The sequence below is a fragment of the Chiloscyllium plagiosum genome, chromosome 30 (genome assembly GCF_004010195.1).
Source record: "Chiloscyllium plagiosum isolate BGI_BamShark_2017 chromosome 30, ASM401019v2, whole genome shotgun sequence".
Lineage (NCBI taxonomy): Eukaryota > Metazoa > Chordata > Chondrichthyes > Orectolobiformes > Hemiscylliidae > Chiloscyllium > Chiloscyllium plagiosum.
The window spans coordinates 20,822,775-20,833,613 of record NC_057739.1 but is presented as its reverse complement, the minus strand read 5'-3'; the positions used below and the strand labels follow the sequence as shown (position 1 = coordinate 20,833,613).

The following is a 10,839-nucleotide window of genomic DNA, read 5'->3' as shown; positions in this document are numbered from 1 at the left end:
CAGCTCAGCACTGTCCCCATGACTTGTCCGGACTTGTCCTACCTGCCTATCTCCTTTTCCACCTATCCACTCCACCTCTCCTCCCTGACCTATCACCTTCATCTCCTCCCCCACTCACCCATTGTACTCTCTGCTACAATGCTACTTTCTCCCTACCCCCACCCTCCTCTAGCAAATCTCTCCATGCTTCAGGCTCACTGCCTTTATTCCTGATGAAGGGCTTTTGCCCGAAATGTCGATTTCGAAGCTCCTTGGATGCTGCCTGAACTGCTGTGCTCTTCCAGCACCACTAATCCAGAATCTGGTTTCCAGCATCTGCAGTCATTGTTTTTACCCTATCAAAGATCGTTAACGTTCACTCCCTTTACTCAGCTGCAACAGTATGAAGTATTTACAAGATGCAGTGCAGAATTTCACCTAGGCTCCACTGATTGTTTCTGGAGAAACAATCTCCATAATATTTGAAAGATATTTGAATAAGTACATGAACAAGAAAGGTTTGGAGCGATATGGGCCAAACGTTGGCAAGCGGGACTAGTTTGGTTTGAGAACATGGTCAGCATAGACTAGTCGGGCCAAAGAGTCCGTTTCCATGCTGTATGACTCTGTGATTGATAGAACTGCTTCGAAGGAATGAGCAGATGATACATGGGAACTCAATAACCTGCAAGATCCCTTTCATGCCTCTCACCATCTTGATTTGGAACTGTATTGTTGTTCCCTGCACAGTCACTAATCAAAATCCTGGGATTCCCTTCCAAATAGCCAACGTTTGGCCCATATCCTTCCAAACCTTTCTTTTCATGTAACAACACCAAGTAGAATGCAGTGGTTGAAGACGACAGCTCATCACCACTTTCTCAAGGGCAATTGGGGATGGACAACTTGCTGCTCACAGGCATCCTGTGAGCAAATATGAGAAATAGAACTGTGGGTGTCCTGACACCCCAAGACCTGAAATTTTTTGAGGACATAGCTTACCACCTCCTCCTTCAAGGCAATTTGAGATAGACAATAAATGCTGATCTAGCCAACAATACCCACATCCCATGAATAAACAAAAATTTATATTAAGTTTTATATTAAGTAGTGCTATCATGGATTAGTGCAGTGACAGCCTGACATGCCCTTCACTTGATAAAATATTTGAAGGCTTGAGCTCTGGAATTCCCCCCATCACCTCTTTATCTCTCTCCTCTCCTTGAGAAATTCCTTAAAACCTACCTCTTTGTTCAACCTGTAGTAATATGCCCTTAGCTTAAACTAGCATCTATTGTAGTTTGATAATGTTCTTTGACATTCCTTGAAGGATTTTGTTAGATTTAAAAGGTACTATCAGAAACAAGTTTTTGGTGTTAGAGCAGGGCCTGAATATCCAGCCTTCTGATCCAATGAGAGTAACTGTCAAGCACATTTAGCATGTATACTATTCAACCATTTATTCAATAACATTCAAATAATATGTTTCTTTCACACCAGATTTAATAACTAGCTGCCAGTGGACGCACAAGGCAGGGAGGGATACCTACATATCAAAGGCAATATTAAACAACAGATTAAGTTTAGTAATTTGTGGTGAATCACCTGGTTAACTGCTCAGGTTCTTACACCATCCTCTACTTAAAGAAAAGTCTGTATAACCCTTTTTTAAGCTCCAGCCTGAACAAGTGGCAAAATTCTTTTCATTCCTGCTACTCGGCTTTAGAACCCAATAGTTTGTAATGAGCATTGTCAGTTAAATACAATTACATTTTAAACAGTTCAGACAAACTTCAAATAAACTGTCCCAAATTAAGTTTTTAAAATTAGATTTAACCCGATCAAGGTTGAAATACGCAACAAGAGATGTAATATCTCAAGGTCAATTACAGCTGAGAACTGTTGTGGAAAGTACACAGAGCTGACCTTTTAACCAGCCGTCCGGTTCTGCTGGAAGATGTCTTGGTAAAACAGTATGAAAATTGTGCTCTGCTCCGTAAGCCATACTTCTCCGAATGGATAAGACCAGTCTTTCTCATTCTCATCAACGACCGTTCATTGAACACCGCCCCCACCAGTCTCTTGGCATGCCCACTCCTAGTCATGAAAGGATTGAGTATTCATTAATCCACGAATGCGTCTATAATCAAACCTGCCCGGTAACAGAATGCAGAAAATAATGTCAGATCGTAATAGAGGCAAACTTTTAAATTAAGTGCTTTCACTGCACTGTCCTCCAAACTGCTAAAAATCACAACACCAGGTTATAGTCCAACAGGTTTATTTGGAAGCACTAATCTTCATAACGCTGCTCCTTCATCAGTGGTTGTGACAGCGCTCTGAAAGTTAGTACTTCCAAATAACCTGTTGGACTATAACCTGGTGGTGTGATTTTTAACTTTGTACACCCCAGTCCAACACCAGCACCTCCAAATCATGACTCCAAACTGCTGTATGAAATACGGTGGAATGACCGATCTGAGGTTGGGTATTCAAACCGAAAACAGACAATAGACAATCAGCTTGATTATTCTGCACTCGTGTTTATAATCCACACGGGCCCCAGCACCATAATTTCACATTTAAACCTACCAGCTCCCTCATAAGTTTGTCCAATTTCTACTTAACAGCATGTATACTATTCAACCATTTATTCAATAACATTCAAATATGTTTCTTTCACATCAGGTTTAATAGCTAGCTGCCAGTGGAGGCAGAAGGCAGGGAGGGATAGAACATAACAGCACAGAACAGGCCCTTCGGCCCACGATGTTGTGCCGAACATTTGCCCTAGCTTAAGCACCTATCCAATTACTTACATACATATTGATTTTGTATAGGTTACAGCCATGTCCTCAATATGGCCACATCCATTTAATTAGTCAACTGCTGTAATATTACGTGACTGATGGTCCATTCGCCGACAAATAGGAAGAAAATAATGGTGTTTCATGAAGGAGGGCGCAATGCTATCTAGGATACTGGAAACAATCCGCAACGATCTTCATATAATGCTCCAATCTTCAAAAACAATGCAACAGACACACTGGATCTGTTTAATTTATTTAATAGGTCACCTCTGAAAACGCTAACAAACACTCTCAAAAAAAATTATGATGGGATTGAAACCAAGATAAACTGAATTAACTCAATTCAAATCTGCGTTACTTTTTCTTGAAAAGGATACTTAGGTTTTGCCACTGAATATCGCGCAAGTGCTTGTGACAAGCCAAACATCATTACTTGCATTCTAACAGACGTTAGATTTCACTTGGAGAATTACATAGGCATTTAGTAAAATTCAAATGCACTTAATTGCTTTTTTAAAAAGCCAAGCAAGTCACCTGGTTGTAACAGGTACAATTCAAACTCTCCAGCTTTCCTCCTTTACTGCCAGGTAACAATTCATCCTTGGCCCCCATCCCACTTCCTGCTATGTAAAAATCAATCAAGACAGCTTTCATAAGTTGCCAGGAGCAAATAGGGCAATCTGACCAAAACCTCCTTAATCTAAATCATGTTATCTCTTTAGAGTGAGCTACTATTGTTTAGTTAATAAAGCTGCTGGATACAATAGTCTTATTCTGGAATACTAGGACCATTGTAGAACGCCTGGGGTGTTCATTAGTTTGAGTACCTTTTATAAATTATTAACATGTGGAAGGTATTAGGGGCTAATGTGTTCAACATTTGAGAACATCACAGACAGTTGTCAAGTACTATACAAAGTTTTGTTTTGAGGGGGAAAAAAAAAGAGGAAGAATGAGACAGTGGAGTAAGATGTGTGGAACTATTTCAACTTGTGGTTGAATGCCTGAGACATGCACAATAGACAAAATAGCCTAATTTTGTTCTATAACTAGTGTCTGCAATTGAGAGAAATGATAACAGCAGTCATACGTAGGGAAGTTGTTTTCAAAAAAAAAAGTGAAGAAACACTGTAAAAAGCATTTGCAGACTAAAGTTTCTAAAATCAGTATATTTTACTGCAGAAAGCAGTTAGTAACAATAACACAAGGTATAAAACTTCATTTCAATAATGATTCCCCACCCCCCTCTCCTTGCTATGCTGTGGCTCCATGGGCAAATGACAGTCCCATCAGTTTTTTTTTCCCATGGGACTGTAAGAGTTTTTTTAAAAAAACTTTTTGACTTGAGGGTAAGTCACTTGTAGTTCTTGTCTAGGTTGGGATACTACAACAGGGCATCACAAAAAAAAACTTATTGATAAATACCTTCGAGCAAACAAATCTATACATACAAATGGAGAAGACTTTTATTCTATAGATTTATTTGGAGCTAAAATACTTGAATACAATTTTACAGAAAACAAAAAAAAGGTAGCACAACAGACAAAAAGGAGGTAGTTCAAATGAAATTATAAAGAACTGATCCAAACTACTGCGCTGTAACATCACACTGCATAACACTAAATCAAACACCGATACAACCTAGAAGACATTTGAACTGTTAAACAGCTTTGATTCTGAAAGAAAACTCAATATAGCAAGCCCTTACTTTTAAATCTGATTTTAATGACAGGTACACTGCTCCATCAAGAACAGTTATACCATTTTTGGAACATTAAATGATGCACAATTGCAGAAGACTTCACTCAGTTGCAACTTGGTCCACCAATTTAGAACCAATTGACAAAGTAATAATAAATTCCCTGTTCTCAATTTTAGAAAATGTCCAGCATTTGTTTTTAGATGCAATACTTCTAGTGCACACAATGGGTTTTTGTTCTCATGTAAACCCACCATAAAATTACTACTGTTATTAAAGGTAGTATCTTGCTTTATGACAGTTATAGCACCTTTAGTTTTTAAATGAAAAATCTAATAGAAACAAGGAATACTTGGTTTCAGCATTAATAAGGACACTTTATAATAGAAACTCAAACTGCCCTTTTTCAAAGTTCATCTGATGCAGATTTTATTGAGAAGTGCTGCACAAATAAGTTTGCATAATCATGGTAATATTACAAAATATTGCTATTCCAACAGTTGTTTTTATTCCTTAAGGCAAAACTACATTGCAGTTCTAGCCATTAATGCGAAAGTTTACATGAATTTCTGGTTTAATGTCATAAATCAAACCAAGAAGAGTATTCAAGACAACTTCCTTGCTCTCTTCATAGCTTGCTCCAATTTTCCTAATTTTCTCTTGGGTTTCTTTGTCAACTTCAGTTGCAGAATTACCATGTGAACCAAGTGCCTGAAAGGGAATATAAACATCAAGCATGTTCAATTCTATAAACAAGAAATCATCTTGAAGAAATAAAGTCACATTCCTTTCAGAAAGCTTTACAGATTGTCAAAGGTCATAGCCATCACATGTCCTAACATAAAATTGCATTTAAAATTTGCCAGCAAATGAATTTTTTTTAAATATCAGAGCCTAACAATTCCTTTCTGATTAAAGTGTTTCACTTCTGCCCTAGACTGAGATCTAACTAAGCAAATAACAAAGCTTTCAAATAGGATATGTCACAGGTAACAAAATAGAAGTGACTTGATATAAGCATAGGTATTATGAGATATTGATTAATTATACTGACAAAGCCATAACAAATGCATTTCAGTACAGGCAACTTTGGTATTTAAAAAGGTTAGCTTCTAAAAGTGAAAACTAGAAACAGGGTCTTGAAGAGGACTAGGTAGATAAAAAAAAGTGAATAAAATAATTTAAAGGCCAATGGAATGCTAGCCTTTATATAGAGGTTAAAAATTTTATAGTGTGGAAATTATGTTACAGCTATACAAAGCAGTATCATTTTACCAAATACTGTGAGCAGTTCTGCACGTATCTTAGAAAAGGAATTGAGCCTTAGAGGAAGATTCCATGGAATTACTTAGATAACACCTGAACACAAGACAAAATAGAAAAAAAAATACAAAATTGTAATCCTTGGAGTTTAGACAGGTAAGGAATGATTGCTTTGTTATTGTTCAATATTCTTAAGTTTTGATCCAATGTAGGGAGTTTCACTTGGCATGGATAGAAGATTGCAGGCCAACAGGGAATAAAATGTAAAAATAAATGGATCATTTTCTGGTTACCAAACTATAACAAGTGGTGTGAGAGGGGTCAGTGCTAGGACCTCAACATTTACAGTTTATATAAGTGACTATGAAAAGGACAGAATGCCGGTGAGCCTGACATCAGTGGTGAGCAAGTTGTTGGAGGGAATCCTGAGGGACAGGATTTACAAGCATTTCGAAAGGCAAGGACTTATTAGGGATTATTAGGGATAGTCAATATAGCTTTGTGCGTGGGAAATCATTTCTCACAAACTTGATTGAGTTTTTTGAAGTAACGAAGAAAGTTGATGAGGGCACAGTGGTGGACATGATCTATATGGACTTCAGTAAGGCATTTAACAAGGTTTCTCATGGGAGACTGGTTAGCAAGATTGGATACAGGGGGAACTAGCCATTTCGATAAAGGATTGGCTTGAAGGTAGCAGTCAGAGGATGGTGGAGGAGGGTTGCTTTTCAGACTAGAGGCCTATGACCAGTGGTGTGCCACAAGGTTCATCATTTCTATGAATGATTTGATGTGAACAAAGGAGATAGTAAGTTTGCAGATGACACCAAATTTGGAGGTGTAGGGAAGCTGGTTACCTCAGCGTACAACAGGATCTTGATCAGATGGACCAATGAGCTGAAGAGTGGCAGGTGGAGTTTAATTCAGATAAACGTGAGGTGCTACATTTTGGAAAGGCAAATCAGGGCAGGCCCTATACACTCAATGAGAAGGTCCTAGGTAATGTTGCTGAACAAAGACTTTAGAGTGCAGATTCAGTTTCTTGAAAGTAGAGTCGCAGGTAGATAGGATAGTGATGGCAGTGTTTGGTATGCTTTCCTTTATTGGACAGAGCATCGAGTATAAGAGTTGAGAAGTCATGTTGCAGCTGTACAGGACATTGTATCAGCCTCTAAAACTGGCCTAGCCAATTACAACACTTAAAACATCTGGTTGGATACGAAAGGTTGAGGAATATGGGCCAACTATGGCAAACGGGACTACATTAGGTTAGGATATCTGGTTGGCATAGGCAAGTTGGACTGAAGGGTCTGATTCTCTATAGGTCTTAAATGAGCTGACCCAAAGTAAAACAAAAGTTGAGAACATAGTGAGGCTACGAAGGGTATAGATAGGTTAAGTGGGCAAAGATCTAGAAAAGTGTAAAAGGCAACAAAATGTGAAATTGCTCACTTTGTTGGGAAGAATAAAAAAAAGCATACAGCCTCAACTGAAAGGGATTAAAGATGCAGTGTGATCTGGGTGACCTAACATGAATTACAGGTGGTTACAATGCAGATAGAAAAATAATCAGGAAAGCTAAAAGAAATCTTGTATTCTATTCTGCTTGCAATAAACAAAAGGGAGAGGGATTAAAGTGAGTGGAGAAGATTTCTAACTCAGGTGGAAGTTCTGGATAAAGTGTAGTAACAGATCAGGTACCATTTCTTGAATGGTACAACAGGCACAAGTGGCTATGTGACTTCTTCCTATTCTAGTATAACTACACTAGAAACAGAATTTCACAGATTATGGATACTTAGGATCTCCAGAGGTATTGATACTGTACAAATGAGCATCTGGATATATGCCCTATTCTCACCAGTATCTTGAAATATTTCATTTCAAAGCTTTAGTTTCAGGATCAGGGTATATAGCAAGATGGAATGCCATGAAGAACCTTTCTTCAGAAACATGCTATTTATCATGTAACAAAATTAAGTGCGATGAGATTACTAGCCAAACCCAAAATTTATTTTAAATCAGCCAAGTCAAAAAAAAATTAAAAACCTGCCAATCAATAATACACTTGCATAAAGTCTGAATGGTGCTTTGGAAACAATGGTGGGCCTCATTCAGTTTTAAACAAAGGCAGTCAAAATTAACTGATTCCCACAAAAGGTCAAGAGTCAATCATTTGTTTCCTCAAGAAATCAGTGACAATTAACAAGTTTAAAACTTCATTAATCATTATGATTACTACTAGCCCCAGAGTGAGAGCACACACTTTAAGAGTAGAAAACATTGCATCAGTTGTGCAAGGATGCAGATTTCAGTTGACTTGCAGCAATTTTTAAAGTTTAATAACAATACTTATATTACATACATCATTTTCCTTAGCTTTAAAGTCCTTTTCTCTTTGCAGGCGATACTGTTCAATCTCAGCTTGAGCTTCCTCTTTTGCTTGCTTCAATCTGCGATTCTTTCCTATAATTGAAGAGCAGCGTACACAGTTCCATCAGTTTTCAAACAAGTAAAACAAGTGGGGTGGGGATAGGAGACTGAGCAGAGTGGGTGAAAATGGGGTGGGGGAGAAAGACAGCAGGAGGGCGGGGCGGAAGAATAGGATGGGGGAGAAAGAGAGGAGGCTGCTATTTCTATAAAATGACCCTCCCCTCCTCGGGGCTTTGTACTGAGGTAGTTTGCAGGAGAGAGCAGACACTCACGTTTCCGAGCCTCAGCCACCTTCTCCGCCGCCCGTTTCTCGGCCTGAAGCAGCTGTTGAATCCCCTGCGACTGACTCGCCATTTCCAACTGCTACGCTCGAGCGTCCCGGACACTGCCCCACGTGACTATTACCGCCTGCACCACGTGATACCGTCCGTCCAAGGTGACTGTACCACCTGATACCGTCCGCCCCTCGCGTGTACCACGTGATACAGCTCGCGCCCCCCCCCCCCATGTGACGCCACGGTGCCTCAGGCTCCGCCCTTCCCCTGAATGCGGAAGCGGTGCCTTAGGCCCTGCTGGTCTCTATTATGATGGTGCAGTAGCTGGTGTTGGACTGGGGTGGGAGAAGTTAGAAATCACACAACACCAGGTTATAATCCAACAGGTTTATTTGGAAGCACTAGCTCGTCGGTTAGCTGATGAAGAAGCAGCGCTCTGAAAGCTCCTACTTCCAATTAAATGTTGGACTGTAACCTGGTGGTGTATGATTTTTAACTTTGTCCACCCCAGTCCAACACCAGCACCTCCAAATGCTGCCTCCAAAAGGAGCGTTGTCGAGTCAGAAAACAAAATCTGCCTCTAGTCAATGTAGAATTGCCATAGAGTGATATAGATGTAAAGCGCAGAAACGGACCCTTTTGATCCAACTCATTCTGCTGATATCCTAAATTAATATTTTCCCATTTGCTAGCATTTGGCCCATAATTGTCTAAACCTCTTCATGTATATCCAGATGCCTTTTAAACGTTGTTATTGCATCAGCCTTCACCACTCCCTCTGGCAGTGCATTCACCACCTGTTTGTGAGAACATTGCCCTTTTAAATCTTTCCCCTCTTACCTTAAACCTATGTCCTCTAGTTCTGGACTTCCCTGTTGGCGAAAGACCGTTTTGGCTATTTAGCCTATCCACGCCATCGTGATTTTATTATCCTCTAATAAGGTCACCCCTCAGCCTCTGACACACCAAGGAAAATAGCCCCAGCCTATTTAGCTTTCCCTATAGATCAACCCCTTTAACCTTGGAAACATCCTTATAAATCTTTTCTGAACTACTTCAAGTTCAACATCATTTTTACGATAGAAGGGAGGCCAAAATTCAATGCAGTATTCAAAAAGCAGCATAACCAATGTCCTGTGCAGCTGCAACATGACCTGCCAACTCCAATATTCGATGCACTGACCAATAAATGCAAGTGTACCAAAAGCCTCATTCACTGTCCTGTTGATTTGCATCTCCACTTTCAAGGCATTATAAACCTGTATCCCAAGGTCTCTGTATTTGGTAACACTTCCAACTATAAAGTCCTGCCTGAATTCCACTCAATAAATTGCTAAAAGAAGCAATGCATGCTACTAACAGAAAAGGGTAACATCCCCATGAAAATTAGATTCTATTATTAAGGTGCACAAAATACTTTGTACCTTGTGGTACAGCATCAAGCATCACTGAATGTTCATTTTTTAATTGAGCACAAGGGATAAAACTGGGACTAATATGCTGATGGGATGTCTTATTGATACAGTGGTTAGGGTTTAAAGCAATGTGCTTTTTATTAAAGAGATAATGTTAGGTGGTAGCAATGGCAATGGAGAAGGCAGCACAAAAGGGAAAGTAAGTTGGTGTCAAAGGAATAGAACAAGGTGAAGAAGGAGAAATTATGTGAAAATCTAAACTGACTATGGCAGATTAACACATGCTCTATAAAGGAGAGAGAGGGAATATAGAAACCTGACTAAAAGGTTAAATCTTTGATATTCTAAAAGCGTATTATGGTTACAGCTCAGAAAGAGATGACTCAGCCTACTGGGTTCCTGCCTTTTGAGCACTCTCTAAAACCTCCACATTTTTCCAGATTGATTAACCCAGAGACATACAAACACAAAGACATTTAGAGAGAAACAGAAAATGCTGCGGCTGTGAAAAACACAGGGGCAAGTTTTTGTTGAGTCAGCCTGCAAGCAGGATACTGATTAGTGATACAATTATAGTGAAAATGAACTATTGTATTCAACTTTGATCATTTAATTTTAATACTTGAAATATTACAGACTAGAAATAGCTTTAAGAAGGACACTGCTGAACAAAAATGGCTGCAGTGATCATCTGACAAGCCCAGCCAACCCATCTGGAGTGCATCAACTGGCTGCGTCAGAAGCATTCATTTTAGTTAGGATTCACTGTGTTATGGACCAGACCAAACCCCCTGAAAATATGTGAAGAAGAAGGTTTAAACTCTACATTTTTAAAGGCCAGTGTAAGACATTGTCTTCTGGTTGCAATTTGATTGGTCAGACTACCAGGCTTGAAGCAAAACACACTTTATTCTTACCCTGAATGTTTTAGGAATGATTTGAGTTCAAAGCCCTCTTGAATTCTA

General features: G+C 39.3%; 2 protein-coding genes across 5 annotated transcripts in view; both read right to left on the bottom strand.

Moving 5' to 3' along the window:
* LOC122564788 (transmembrane protein 268-like) overlaps window positions 1-4,151 on the bottom strand; it is a 32,021-nt gene extending 27,870 nt beyond the window's left edge. For 3 of the 4 annotated variants that reach the window (XM_043720023.1, XM_043720021.1, XM_043720024.1), the window contains exon 1: window positions 1,906-2,291. In XM_043720023.1, the coding sequence (XP_043575958.1) occupies window positions 1,906-1,984 (79 nt within the window). In that variant the 5' untranslated portion in view covers window positions 1,985-2,291. Of the gene's footprint in view, window positions 1-1,905; window positions 2,292-3,323 lie in introns of those variants that run through there. The other variant, XM_043720022.1, reaches the window with a different exon arrangement.
* A 99-nt stretch (window positions 4,152-4,250) lies between these two features.
* Window positions 4,251-8,616, bottom strand: atp6v1g1 (ATPase H+ transporting V1 subunit G1). The gene is made up of 3 exons (XM_043720025.1): window positions 8,457-8,616; window positions 8,117-8,217; window positions 4,251-5,199 (listed from the first exon to the last, which is right to left on the bottom strand). The coding sequence occupies exons 1-3, from the start codon at window positions 8,536-8,538 to the stop codon at window positions 5,026-5,028; spliced, it is 357 nt and encodes a 118-aa protein (XP_043575960.1). The 5' UTR covers window positions 8,539-8,616; the 3' UTR covers window positions 4,251-5,025.
* Between the last annotated feature and the right edge of the window lie 2,223 nt (window positions 8,617-10,839).

Coding starts and splice junctions, on each gene's coding strand:
- atp6v1g1 (XM_043720025.1), bottom strand. CDS start 8,538: ATGGCGAGTCAGTCGCAGGGGATTCAACAGCTGCTTCAGGCCGAGAAA. Junction 8,218..8,456: donor GGTGGCTGAGGCTCGGAAAC/GTGAGTGTCTGC, acceptor CTTCAATTATAG/GAAAGAATCGCAGATTGAAG. Junction 5,200..8,116: donor TTAAAGCTAAGGAAAATGAT/GTATGTAATATA, acceptor ATTCCCTTTCAG/GCACTTGGTTCACATGGTAA.